The 15000-nt window shown below is 51.6% G+C and overlaps 2 protein-coding genes across 2 annotated transcripts; both read left to right on the top strand.

The window, feature by feature from the left end:
• Positions 1-4778: 4778 nt before the first annotated feature.
• LOC135830380 (putative ankyrin repeat protein RBE_0997) lies at positions 4779-6923 on the top strand (the record flags this gene model as incomplete). Its single annotated transcript, XM_065342641.1, is given in 1 exon segment — positions 4779-6923. A coding segment is annotated over 1 exon segment (508 nt), but the record flags the coding sequence as incomplete, so codon positions are not given.
• Positions 6924-9539: 2616 nt separating this feature from the next.
• On the top strand, positions 9540-12283 carry LOC135830382 (uncharacterized). The gene is made up of 2 exons (XM_065342642.1): positions 9540-10916; positions 11078-12283. Exons 1-2 carry the CDS (start codon positions 9540-9542, stop codon positions 12281-12283), a joined length of 2583 nt encoding a protein of 860 aa, XP_065198714.1.
• The last annotated feature ends 2717 nt before the right edge of the window (positions 12284-15000 follow it).

Genomic DNA, 15000 nt, shown 5'->3' with positions numbered 1-15000 from the left:
TAGCGTGTCCAACGCCCCTGTAAATGCATGTGAGTACAACTGTTGCAAAAGCGCAGAAGCGTGTACCACGGTTCAGCAGTATGTGCAGCACTACCCCCCACCTAAAAAAGACCTCTCCTGAGGATGGAAGCAAAAATGTACAAAACGGGTGACTAAAATGAATGTGATTACGTACAACTGTTGCAAACCGCAGCACAGCAGTCTCGTCAGCAAACTCGACTTCAACACTACTCCCAATGCTGCAGAACAAAGTGTATTGTTGACTCTGACAAGGAAAAGCAGTAGTGATCGCTTGAACTGCTTTTTTCATCCCCTCATGTCACCTACCAGAAGTAGTCACTGATGAATTCTGGAGAAAAAGCGTTTCTGTCGTAACGAATCTGTGTCCGTTGGTTGTGGGTTGGTTGTGTTTCTATCAATGATTGCCATTTTCTCTCCGACTAGAATATCACATTCCGATTACATTGTTCATGTAACAAATTTTAAATCAGCGCAATGAGCAGAGTGAAAAGCAACTGAATGTAACAGAATCACAGCCATTCTGTTCCCAGGACGCAGGACACAAAGGACAAGACTTGTTTGTTACATTATTATTATTGACATGACGGAAAAGAAGACTACACTCAAAAAGATGAACAAGGAGACTGACAAAAGGCCCGTCGACATCACAATCGCGCATGCTCGTATCACACATGCACGCGACTAGACAAGACAGTTTGGGGAATGTCATCACACAGGAAAACAACACATCATTATACAGCATGAATAGAGCGCTGTGCGAGATTTACGAGTGTGATTTTGAGTGTGATTGGACAGGACACTGCGCTGAAATAGAATGAGTGTTGTTGTGATAACATCATGTACGAGTGTGTTGTTACGATACAGTGTTTGTTGTGCGTGTTTGTCGGATACGCCGATATAATCAGTTGCATAGATAATACTTACGTTGTTGCTTGCATTCTCGCTCTCCACAGCAACTCCACTGCGTGCTGCGTTCTATGTATTCCTATTCTGTACACTGACTCTCTCTGACAGGGTTTGCTGTCACCCTGTCTCTGGGCGCAAGCACCCTCTGACAGACCAAACTGATTTGCTTCATCTCCACAATAGTTATCTCCTTTCGATTTGAATTTCTGTTTGTTCTGCACTCTGATTTTTCCTTGTTGCACCTGCGCTTTTGTACGCGGAACTTTGCTGTCGCCATCGCGTCGCCATTATTTATATCCATGGTTACGTGGTGGTATGACTCATCGATGCATCATGCATGATCATTCTTCTTTTCTACTCGTACTCTTCGATAGGCATGCACGCACACTGATGTACACGTAAGCCAATGCACGCACGCGGGCACGTTTTGCTGATGACAGCGATTTGGCGATCGTTGTTGTTGTTGTTTTCTGGTTGATTTGAGAGTATGGTTGAAACCAATAAGTAAATACAGTCTTCTAGTTGTCTCCACGAAAAGGCCAGGAAATCGCGCTACAACAGGGGTCTGAAGACCGTGTAGTTTTTAGTTGTGGTCGATAATTTCACATTTGTGGTCGATAATTTCACAAGCTCTTATCGGTTGAGAAACCCCTTTTCTTTGATAGTATTTGGACTAGAAAATGTTCGAAATGTGTTTCTTATCCTGTTTCAGCAATGCCTGGCACCTGCTCCAGGAGAGGTCCTGTTCCCAGGTGAGAGGGGGGAGTCCGATGCATTGAAATCCACCCATGTAATATTCTTACTTTACCACAGCCCATATCGCAAGCCGTGCTGCAACTTTTTGCACAACGCCTTCAGACTGCCCCCCACGTGCATATTAGTACACACACATACATACACCGCAGACCAGACCTCCCCATCGCGGAAGCAATGATAGCGAACAGCTATGTTCGACATAGCAACTTGTGCAACTTGTGCTGGGATTACACCATTCAACAACTACATACACATACATACATACATACATACATACATACACTCTGGCAAGGTACGTTCGGGCCTGATTGGAAATTTTTATTTCCATTGCTATCAGGTTCGGCCTCATTTCCTCTGTGCTGCGCTGACGAGTCCACAAAGGACGAAACAGTTCTGTCCGCAGATTGAGTATTTCGCTCCTGCTTTTGTAGCAGTTGAGCACTCTTGCGTGGGGTAGTGCCTTTTCTGTTTGCGTTATGCAGAGCTCACTGACTTGTCAGTTTGAGCACTCTGGCAAGGTACGTTCGGGCCTGATTGGAAATTTTTATTTCCATTGCTATCAGGTTGCCTAGAATTTCCATTGCTATCAGGTTCGGCCTCATTTCCTCTGTGCTGCACTGACGAGTCCACAAAGGACGAAACAGTTCTGTCCGCAGATTGAGTATGTACATACATACATACATACATACACATACATACACACGTGCGTGCGCACACACACACACACACATACACACACACATTAACTACAACACACAGCAACTTGCGGTACGGGGAGTGCCGGCCAGTGGAGTAATAGGCTACGGAGACACACACACACACACACACACACACACACACATATATACACACACGCCATGTACACACACACACACACACACACACACACCATGTACCATGTACCATGTATACGCCTGTCGCAAGAGAAGCACGCAAATCTGCAAATGCACTGGATGTGCACCCACAGATTTTCTCTTAGAGGAACGATAGCGTATCTGATTCTGAATGAAACACACACACTAACCCACACACACACACACACACACACACACACACACACACACACACACACACACACACACACACACACACACACACACACACACACACACACACACACACACACACACACACACACACACACACACACACACACACACACACACACACACACACACACACACACACACACACACACACACACACACACACACACACACTACTACTACTACTACTACTACTACTACTACTACTACTACTACTACTACTACTACTACTACTACTACTACTACTACTACTACTACTACTACTACTACTACTACTACTACTACTACTACTACTACTACTACTATGTACAACTGCCACAAAATGGCCACGTCGCTCCCAGAAGCGGGAGACAACAGCGAGAAAGGAAAAAGGAACAAGGAGAGTAATTGAGGTGAGAGGGGACCATTCTACACATAGCTAGTGTTTCTGTTCGTCGGTGGCGGGTGAGGTCCTGCGGGCGAGAATCGTTCGTTACATAGGCTGCATTGAATGGGCAGATTAGTCCTCTGGTCCTTTCGCAGTCGTTTGCCTCGAGTACAATTATGGCGGTTAAAACCAGCCTGACTCTTCATGCAGCGATCACAGGTCGAGCAATGGTGCTGGCAGCAGTCCAAATTCAGGCTGCATCTCGTTGAAACAGCTGGTATTTCGTCCGATGTCTGACGCTCCACACAACGATGAACTGCAAAACCGCCAGCGCTTTGAAACCAGCAGTCACAAACTCCACAGTGACGGGCCCCAGGCTGCTGGGCAACAGGTAAGGACCGTACAGCTGAGCACTTGTGACGGTGAATCCCACGAGCAGTGAATGATCGGTTGCAAACCTTGCAGGTGACTTTGTTGTTGTTGCACTCCACGAGATCATCCGGAGTCTTTGCAATTGCCTCGCGCCATGCTGGGCGATCCTGAGCCAAAGTGAGCCAATTCACTATGCCACCGCAACGAAGATCACGTGCGACGAGGTCTTTCCATCGCAGTCGTGGCCCACAGGCTGGGGCGTGGATCTGAGAAGAAGCTAAACAGTATCAGCTTCGGAAGCCGGTTATCTGGCATTCTGGCGACATGCCCAAGCCACTGCAGATGGCGGTGTCTGACGGCATCAGATGGCAGTGCCATATCACCCCAACGTCTTCGCAGCTCCTGGTTGTTGACATGCTGCAGCTGTTGATCGAGCCGGGATACACCCAGAATGAACCTGAGGGAGCGGTGGTGGAAGTTGTTGATGGCAACCATGTCTCTCTTCAGCGGAGTCCAGCACTCACAGGCATCTCACACACACACACACACACACACACACACACACACACACACACACACACACACACACACACACACACACACACACACACACACACACACACACACACACACACACACACACACACACACACACACACACACACACACACACACACACACACACACACACACACACACACACATACACACACGGACACACGCACACACGCGCGCACACACACACACACACACACACGCACACACACACACACGCGCGCGCGTGCACACACATACACACACATACACACACACACACACACACACACATACACACATACACACACACACTCACACACACGCAACATCTTTGACATGATGGTAGCTCTCAGCATGTTTTGACTGAAAGCAACACACCGCTATCAGTAGGGTGGTATAGTTCTGTGACATACATCAGCTTCAATGTGGCACCCCACCCTTTCATGGTAGTAATGGAGTGGACCATTGGACTGTGCATGGCTCTACTTGTACGTACCAAGACACTGAATGCATGCAGACAGGCATTCACTATACTGCTCCAAGGTGCAATCATGCAGGAAATACCACTTTACATTTGTGTCATGATGTGCGGAGCGAAACAGATTGGACAACCGTGTGAGACGACGCAGCATGATTCTCCGCCCCTCTTGCATTTCATTATGGCTACATTCTGGAGGTGTATACGATTTCGAAACCAGCACCACAAACGATAGGTTTGGTGATTTCGGAGGATGTTCTAACCTTTCAACCTGCTTCTTCATTTCCTTGCTATTAGGGTATTTTGGAGCAATTGCTGAAAAGAGCAACTTCGATCCATTGATTTTGTGGACACGGCTGGTTTCCTTGTACCACTTTGCAAGCAGACGGCACATCCCAACCCGACTCCTGCAGGAGGTAGAAGAAATAGGAGGCTGGTTTGAAAACGCGTGGCCGAGTTTCAACCCTTGGATCAAGCTAGGTGTTGTCGATAAGTTCATCCGAAGGGTCTTCATGTGCATGCAAATGATTGCAATGGAAGTGCACAACCAGCAGGCACAGAAGCGGGCACAGCGCACGGCACTAGCAATCACCGATGCCTCGACTACGTCTTCTCACAGCTCTCCTGTAAAGAGGCGGCACGCAAAAGGAGGCGGCGGTGGTGGTGTGAAAGGCGGAGGGGCGTATGGCCTTGGTCACAGCGAGGCATGGACGATGTTCTTGACCGCTCGTGATGGTTTCATAGGTTACCATGTCCCCATTTCTGCTTCGCTTGCCCTGGGCAGGCAAGCGAAGCTTCTGTAAGCGTTCACCGCTTACAGAACTAATCGCCCACCAAGGGTGTGATTGGGTGTGGGTGTCTGTGCTAAGCTTTGCGAACATTAGCATGCACACATGCACACACACACACACACACACACACACACACACACACACACACACACACACACACTGTACAGTTATCATGCATACATGTGTCGCAAGAGCAGCACGCTAATCTGCTCTGAATGTGCGCCAATAGATTTCTTCTTATAGCTACGATACTGGACAAAATCTGTATGGAGCAGATCAAGACTAGCGCCAGATAACTGCCTAATCCCTGCAACTGGCAAAGCCATGTGAGTTGACCGCTTCGAGTGCATCTGTAAGCATCGCTCTGTCATGTACGTGCATGCATTGCTCTTCTAAGTATGCATTGTTCGCGTATGTGTGTACCTCTCCTGTATCTATGCTGTACCCTGCTGATACGTACTCAGCTGGTCCATGGGTGCTCTGCTCCGCTTCGCTGTGTATGTAGCGCTATTCCATGTATGTATCGCTATTCCATGTATGTATCATTATTCCATGTATGTATCGTTATTCCAATTGCTATTCTATGCATACATCGCTGCTCATGTATATCGGCTAGCAAGCCTTGATTGCCCTGGTGGTTCTGTGCATGTATCGCTATTAATTTCATGTATGCATTGCTATTCATGCATGCGTCGTTATTCCATTTATGCTTCGCCATTCACGTGTGCCCGTGTATTCCATAATAGACGAGAGAGCGACTCGTACGTATTGCAATTTTTTTAAAGCATGCGTCGCCATTACTGTTTGCATCGCTATTCAATGTATGCGCCGCTGGTATGCACCGCGGCCTCACATATGCATGAGCATCTCGTGTTATGCATGACTGTCACGTGACGAACATGATACATGTACAAATGTACATGTAGGTTTTTTACCGTGCATACGCGTACGAGAAGTTGAAGTAGTATAATCATGGTGTTATAAAATCTCTATTTTGTTAGGATCACATCACGCATACTTGACTACTTCCCTGGTTCCAGTTTTTCAGCTGTTCCAAATGCCATGATTCATGAAATCCATTTCTTTTCTATTTCGGCTCTCATACCCGCTGAGCCACGCCGGATACCGAGTACCGTGTTGGCCGGTGGTGGTGGTGTGGCTGGCTTGTGTTTGGCGGCGCGTACGCCAGCAGCACCACCGCTGCTGCCGCCGCCACCGTCTCCGTGCTACGTTCCCGCCGTACGCGCATCTGCATGCCCTGCTTCTTCTCCTGCTGCTGCTCCTGCTGCTGCTGCTGCTGCTGGTGGTGGTGCCGGGCGGCGCTTGTGCGGGCGGGTGGGCCAGGTATGCTGTTACCCGGCTTATGCCCCCCCCCCCCCCCCCCCCCGCTTCCCCCTCCCTCTCTCATTTGATGAGCTTGACTTTGTGTGCATGATTTTTTGGCGCTACATGTCTGCCCAGCTTCCTGTGCCAGCCTAGACATGCTAGCATGTGCCTGCTGAGTTCCTTCTTATTGCCTTGTGTTGCTTTTTGCCTATTTTACTGCGCAAGCATGGTGTTTTCTTCTTTCCTACATAGCATATTTTTGTCACATAGAACCGGTTACCCTTGCTCGTAAAAATTAATTACGTTTGCCACGAGAACTATAATCAGGCGGTTTGCAATGTGCAGTCATGGTGGTTGGTGTGGCTGCTGCTTTAAAGCCTTTAGTCCGAGGTGAACAGCAACTGGTGTTCCTTGCCTTGCCAGGTGCATGATGTCAACAGAGACTTCAAGAAATCGTTTGGGGGGGGGGGGCGTTCGGCTGCTCAGGGAGCCCACGTGGCCCAGGCGCTCATTCTCACTGCCATCCCGAAGTCAACGTAGCACCAAACACTCCAAAATGGTTCGTTGGAATTTCTCCCCCCCCCCCCCCCCCACAGGCTAACATTGCCCCACTGTAGGCTAACCGTACAACTACCCCTCGATTTGTCCCGACTCCCTAGGCTAGCACCCCGAAATACTTGATTGTTTTGCTGTGTTGATACACAGTGGCTGTCCCCGTGCACAAACAGTGTTGTGACTGGAGAAGGTTGAGTTCCTGTGCCGGGAGAGTTGTTTAGGGCGACACCTCCCCCCCCCCCCCCTCACCCTTGTCGACCCCTAAATTAAAATGGTTCATATGGCTGTGTGTGCGTATAGACCCAGCACAGCCTCGGTACCGATCGGTACAAATTCTTAGAGTGCATGACATGCGTTGGCGAGCCAACGGGGAGTCAAGATTGTTATCCATGGCAATGCCTTTCCCAATAGTATGACATGCAGGACTGAGTCCAGTGAGGTTGGGGTTGATTGCACATCAGAGGCTCCGCTCCATGTAACACTGTAGTGGCCCTACATTTTTACTGCATAAGTAACCAGTTTTCAAAGCTTTTTTTTTTTTTTTTTCGTTCCTACACCATAACACGCATGCTCGGCCAGTCCTTCCTCGGCCTTTTTTTTACTGCATTTTCTGCGTAGTTTGCATTGCATGCCTCTTCGAGTTTTTCCAAAATATCTCCACGATGGACGCTGTTTTGGATTTGCTGCATACCCTGGCGCAGCCAGAGGTACAATCTGCCATCGCGGCATCCGCCCACTCCTGCGGAAAACAAATAGGAGACACCGTTTCGGGGAACGGTATACAAATTTCCTCAAATTCCGCACCCACGGGCGGATTAGAAACTGGTCGTGACACCACCGCAGCCTCTGGCGGTCAAGAAATGGAGGAGGCTCGGAACTCTTCCAACAGGGAAGGGAACCAGGATGACTCTCGGGTAGATGGCGGGGAGCCTTTTCGTTTTGTCTCATTGGCCGAACGTCGTTCGGCAAGCCTCGGTTTTTCCACGGACCGCCATTCCAGCAATGGCGGCCGGGGCCATATTAGGGGTGACGTCATCTGGGTCACGTGATTTACGTACAGATAGATCTAGATCATGCTCACGGGACAGATCTCCACCCCACTCACGATCACCCCCTCGTTATCGTTCTGCTTCATGTGAACGACGTACACGACGTACTCGCCATAGATCGGCTGGTGCTACACGTACACGTAGATTTAGATCTCAATCTGCGAACAGATGTCGGTCAGTGTCACGCTCGGGTGCTACGCACGAGTCCCGCCTGAGTGCCCGGGGACCACATGGGTAACCCAGACGGCGCGAGTCGCACCGTTTCACCAGGCACCGAGATAGTTCTGGCACTAGTTCTAGCTCTGATACGTCAGAATCTGACGATAGTGACTCCGACAGTCCTAGTGGCACATGTCCGTCATCCGACGACTCGGCTGCCCACGAGCATCGCCGTGGTAGCGGCGCGGGCTTCGATCCTAAGGGGTTAGTGGACGACTCTGTATGGTCTCCCCCCTCGCATATGGCCTCGTACCTACGGGAGCACTGCCGTGGTTCCCTGTCCTTCGCTGAGCGTCGACGGGTGCGGAAACTGTGTCCCCGACCGGACGTGGAGGAAACGCGATGTCCACGCGTGGACCCGTTCTTGTCGGATGTCCAGGGCCTGGCCAATGCCAAGAGAGCGGATAGAATGCTGGCCAACATCCAACAAAAGGTTACGGACGTTTTCCGTCCCCTGGCCGCGCTCTGGGCTGCTATTGAGCAGGGCCGGCCGGTCCACGAACTGACCGAGCTGGTCCAGATGGCGATCGTCATGACGGGCGACGCCTCGAATGTATTGTCGGAGACACGCCGTCAGCGCCTCATGGCAGCGCTGCCAAAGAGATGCCTGAAGAGCTTGCTGCAGGGCTTGCGTTCTTCCGGTGATCTCCTCTTCGGTGATGGATTTTCCCGGGAGTATAAACGGAAGTGCCAGAAAATGGACGTATTCCAGCCACGGCCTTCTGGGCGGCGCCCGGGGACCGCACAGGACCGGTCGCAGCCTGCCCGTCCTGACCGTTTTTCTGGTCGCACCGTGTACCGGTCAGATCCAGGGCGGTTCCGCCCTTACGACAGGGCAGGACGGGGTCATGTCACCCGCCGGCCTGAGGAGCATTTCCGCCAGCCAGCAAAAAACGGCCGGGGCCAGCCCTTTCGCGGGCGCCCTCGAGGTCGTTGACGACCTCCCCCGTGCCTGGCTGCCTCACGGAAGCCCCTACCCCCCAGGTAGCGGGCCGATTGGAGCATTTTGCGGCAGCCTGGCGAGACCTAACGCAGGATGCGTGGGTGTTGAAGACCGTCTCAGGGTACTGCTTAGACCTCCACACCGTTCCTTGCCAGCGGTCCGCTCCGACAGAGATGTGGTTCCCTCCCGAAAAATGCGCCATCGTCCACCAGGAGATAGAGGATCTCCTATCCAAGGGTGCAATTCGACCGGTGAGCCCATCTCCCGGCCAGTTCGTGAGCCGGTTATTCACCGTACCCAAGAAGGGTACCACCGCCGAACGTCCAGTCATCGACCTCCGCCACCTGAACGAGCACGTGCGGTACGAGCACTTCCAGATGGAGGGTCTCCACCTTGTTCCCCTATCCGTCCGAGAGGGCAATTGGCTCACAAAGCTAGACCTCAAGGACGCATACTTCACCGTGCCGATCCATCCCCAGCACCGCCGGCTCCTGCGCTTCAGTTGGGAGGGCCAACTCTACGAGTTTCAGTGCCTACCGTTCGGCCTGTCCAGCGCCCCCCGGGTATTCACGAAGCTGATGAAGGTCCCGATCAGTGTTCTTCGTCGTCAGGGCATTCGTCTCATCCTGTATCTCGACGACCTTCTCCTGATTGCCGAGTCACGGCCGGCCGCCGTGCTGCAGACGCAGCAGGCCATTCAACTCCTAGAATCTCTGGGTTTCGTAATCAATCGGAAGAAGTCCATTCCCGAGCCTACGCAACAGCTCGAGTTCCTAGGATTTCAGTTGAACTCTGTGGCCATGACGATGTCTGTGCCGATCGACAAGGCGCGGAAACTCCAGCAGGAGTGCCACCGAGCCCTGTCCCAGCCTTACCTGTCCATCCGCGCATTGGCCTCACTCCTGGGCAGGATGGTTGCGTGCTCCCCAGGCATGTTTCTGGCTCCACTGCAATTCCGCCACCTTCAGCAGTTGAAGATTGCAGCCCTTCGTCGCCATCAGAGCTACCTTGCCACGGTACGCCTGACGCCGGAAGCCAGGACGGAGCTGACGTGGTGGGCAGCAGATCTAGAAACTTGGAATGGTCGCTCGATTCTCAAACCTCCCGCTCAGCTCACCATATTCTCCGATGCGTCCCTGCTCGGCTGGGGAGCGGTGTGCGGCACAACGAGTACTGGGGGTCAATGGTCCCCTACCGAGGCCAATCTCCACATCAATGCTCTGGAATTGATCGCTGCCTCATTCGCGGTGAAAGCCTTTCATCACCGGGCCTCGTACCGTCCTCTGCACATCAACTTGTTGATCGACAACACGACAGCCGTCAGCTACATCAATCGCTTAGGCGGCACGCATTCCCGTCTCCTGTCCCAGATCGCTTGCGACCTCTGGAGATGGGCGGTCCAACACGATATCCGCCTCCAGGCGGAATATGTGCCGAGCGAGGAGAACCCAGCAGACCATCCTTCTCGGGGCTCCCTCTCCGAGTCCGGCGACTGGCGCCTGGACCCTGCTCTGTTTCGCAGGATTCAGAGGGCAGCTCCTTGGACCTTGGTGCTAGATCTGTTCGCATCTCGACTGAACACGCAACTTCCCGCCTTCTATGCTTGGAGGCCGGATCCGGAGGCTCTCGCTCTAGATGCGTTCTCTCAGAATTGGAGTCTCCCTCATCAGGACGCGGTGTATGCCTTCCCACCATTCTGCCTACTGGACAGGGTGCTTCATCATGTGGCCTCACTCCATACTTGCCGGATGATACTGGTCGCACCAGTATGGGATACGCAGCCATGGTACGCGACTTTGCTGCAGCTGTTGGTCGATTTCCCCATGCTTCTGCCCACATTCGACTGCCTGCTACTCTCACCCTCGGACCATCCACACCCACTGGTACTATCCCGCCACCTGCGCCTCGCCGCATGGCCTATCTCCAGCAGCGCTTCAATGCAGCAGGACTTTCTCCACAGGTTGTGCGACTCCTCTCCTCCTCTTGGCGGTCATCAACCAATGCCGCTTACGCATCGGCATGGGAGCAGTGGCTGGGCTGGTGCAGTCAACGGTCAGTGGATCCCGTTCGCCCATCTTTAGCTATGGTGCTCCAGTTCCTGGCCGATTCCTTTGAGGACGGCCGCAGCTACAGTACCCTGAATGTCTATCGGTCAGCGATGTCTGCTACCCTGCCTGAGCTGGATGGTGCACCCATTGGCCAGCACCCGTTGGTGGTGCGTTTGCTCCGTGGTATCTGCCTAGAGCGTCCGCCGCAGCCGCGGTACTCACATACTTGGGATGTGGGTATTGTCACTTCTTGGCTCTCTAAACTGCCTGCCAACACGGACCTGTCTCTCCCTGTCTTGTCTGGCAAGTTGGCCATTCTGATGGCCTTGACTGCTGCTCGGCGCTCTTCGGACCTCCACCGGCTAAGCCTCAACTCTCATCGTTTCTCTGCCGAGGGCGTGGTGTTTGACTATCTCACACCCCCTAAGCAGCATCGCCCTGGTTCGGAACCAGCCCGACCTGTCACCTTTGCTGCCTTTCCTGTGACTCCTGCACTCTGTGTCGTGGAGTGCTTCAGGGAGTACTTGCGTCGGACCGCCGACCTGCGGCAGGCATCTTCTGCACATCTGTTCCTCAGCACGAAGCGTCCGCACCACCCTGTCACCTCTGCAACGATTGCTCGTTGGATCAAGCAGGTTATGTCCAAGGCTGGTGTGGATACATCATTGTTTGGTGCCCATTCCACTCGTGCCGCTTCTACGTCTGCTGCGAAGCGTAAAGGTATGTCGACAGTGGACATCATGAAATGTGCTGACTGGAGTTGCGCATCCGTGTTCCAGCGCTTCTATTTCAAGCCGTGGGAGGGTGAGACCAGCGGCTCTTCCCCATCGGCACATCAGCAGTTCTGCCGCTCCGTGCTTGCGCCGTAGCGCTACCAATGTTGGCCTGGCCAGGTTCTGAGTCTGTGACTTTGTGTCTACCTCAGTAATCCGATTGCTGTCTGTGCCTGGCTTTCTCAATGCCGTTCTATCTGTGCATGCGTATAGTACACGGCTTTCCTCATTTATTCTTCCTTTTGCCATTACGCCTGTGTCCTTATTCTGGACAGGCCTTTTGTCTCTTTCTGCGGCAAGTTTCCGTGGCACCGGTTTACCCTGTTCCTTACTGATTTGGTGGTGTGTTGTTGTTGTTGTTGACTTTTATTTTACTTCACCAATTGCACAGGCATGATTGCCTTCTTACCGGCCTATAGGTCCGGTTCTCACAGAAAGATGAAGAAAATTATATGAGGAAATGTATAGAGATAAAGACATGCAAGCGGTATGATTATTATTATAGAAATGTTTGTTATGACATTGTGTGTATGCTGACACTCAATTTGTGTGAACTTTTTATAATGTGATAACAAATAAAATGTAGTGGAAGCATTTCATGAGAATATATGTGTGAACATTGGCAGACTTTGTTGGATGGGGACACTTTTTAGCAGTCCAGGGAACATGAAGTACGGCGAGGGGTGTTGGACTGTTGGCATAGAGTTTACAAGTTAAGTACGTCAATATCAGATAGGGCTCTCTTGAATTGATCGGCAGCAGTTATCGATCTTACATCAGCCGAGAGGGCGTTCCATGCAATACTGCCGTGAAACATCATACTCGAGCGACCAGCAGGCCCGCGAAGGAAAGGGACTTGGAGCAAGTTGGAAACTTGGCCCCTAGTGATGCGCTGATCGTTTAGCACGGTGTTTGGAGCAGTCGTTGTAAAGAGTTGCTGTAGGAGTGGGCTACAGTATCCATTGATACAGCGGTGTACAAAGATTAGAACTTTCTGAGTGTATGTGTGTGCCAGGCTGACTATACTAAGAAGTGCCAGAAGCGGTGCGGTGGGGATGAGAAAGCGCTGTTGCAAGGTTGCACGAATGCCGGCTTTGAAACTCTTCTCCAGACGTCCAAGCAACTGGGCAGAAAGCCCAGGAACAAAGCTATTCGAACCATAGCATAGCTGAGAGAGGACCATGCTGAGGAACCAAGTGCGTCTGGCGCGCAAACTGAGTCCTTGGCCATGCCTCCAGAGCTGGCCAATGGTTCTAGCAGTCTTGCGGCTCAGGTGTGCAATGTGGGGCTTCCAGGACAGCTCCTCATCGAGTATTACCCCGAGATACTTAGCCGAAGGTGTGATAGCAAGTTTGTCAGCATGGCAGAACACCTCAGGCTGTGTGTCATCTGTGCCACGGGGCTTTATGAAGAGAAGCTGAGTTTTTGCTGCATTCAGCAGCAAACCAATATCTTCTAGCCACGTGGCGAGGCTTGTGATTGCGTGGCTGAGGGTTCGGCATACTTCAGTGGGGTCGGTGTCTGAGCAGTCGAGAGTAATGTCATCCGCAAATTCTTGGTGGTTTACCGCCGGTGGCAGGATCGTGCTCAATGTGCTAGTGTACAAGACAAATAGCAGGGGACCAAGAACGCTGCCCTGTGGGACACCACGAGAACAAGAAACGGCAGGAGAGAGATGTCCTTGAACTCTGATCTGCTGGAAGCGGCCTGAGAGGTAATCAGCAAACCAAGTGAGTGGAGTACCAGATATGCCAAGAGAGAAGAGTTCAGTCAGAAGACGCTCGTGCTGAACGCGATCAAACGCTTTCGACATATCTACGAACACAACTCCGGTGTACTCTCGTCGAGATTTGGCTAGAGACCATCTGTTGACTGCGAGGGCAAGTGCATCCTCTGTGGAGTGTTGTTTACGATAGGCAAATTGGCTGGTGGGTAGAAGCTGGGCTGATTCGAGATAGGTGGTGAGCTGTTTCTTTACAAATGCCTCCAGAATACGGGAGATGATGGGTAGCAGGGAAACTGGGCGGTAGTTTGTAGGTGAGGTTGGGTCGCCACCCTTAAACAGAGGGGTGACATGTGAGGATTTGAAGGTGGAAGGAAGTTGGCCTGTTCTGAGCGAATAGTTGATAATTTTGGTGAGATTGGGTGCCAATATTGAGGAGAACTTGTGTAGAAGTAGGCCAGGCACACCATCACTGCCAGTCGCCTTACTTGGGTCCACAGAACTCAGGCAGGACTCGACGGCAGAAACTGCGACTGGCTGGAAAGCAGAGAAACCACATTGTTGGGTTGGTCCCAAGGGAGCTTGAAGAGTGGCGGGACGCGCTGGGTCATGTACGACACTACCAAATGTAACACTGAGATCCTGTAGGGATGCCTGTGGGACCTGGGCTTTCTTTTGACGACCACAGTCCCTCCCGCCCATCCCATTTACTTATGCACCGGGGAGTGCCCATGGGCTTTATCTTGGCCATTGACGCGTTCAAACAAGGCCGAGGAAGGACTGGCCGAGCATGCGTGTTATGGTGTAGGCACGAAAAAAAAAAAAAAAAAGCTTTGAAAACTGGTTATTTATGCAGTAAAAATGTAGGGCCACTACAGTGTTACATTTCGCTTCACCTCTTCATGCAATTATGATTATACATCAGAACAGAGTTCCTTGTATAATCGTCAATTATTCCAGCTACTGCTGACTCAAGACACTTTGGCGGAATCAGCGACAGTGTCCAACACTGTAGAATCCAGTGCCACCAAGAGTACATAACCCCCAGAGCAGGGAGTCGTAAAATACCGGTATTTTACGACTCCCTGGT

This window comes from Sycon ciliatum, unplaced genomic scaffold (assembly GCF_964019385.1).
Source record: "Sycon ciliatum unplaced genomic scaffold, ocSycCili1.1 SCAFFOLD_2341, whole genome shotgun sequence".
In the NCBI taxonomy this organism is placed as follows: Eukaryota; Metazoa; Porifera; class Calcarea; order Leucosolenida; family Sycettidae; genus Sycon; species Sycon ciliatum.
The sequence above is the reverse complement of the archived record's forward strand: the minus strand, read 5'-3'. Positions and strand labels throughout refer to the sequence as shown.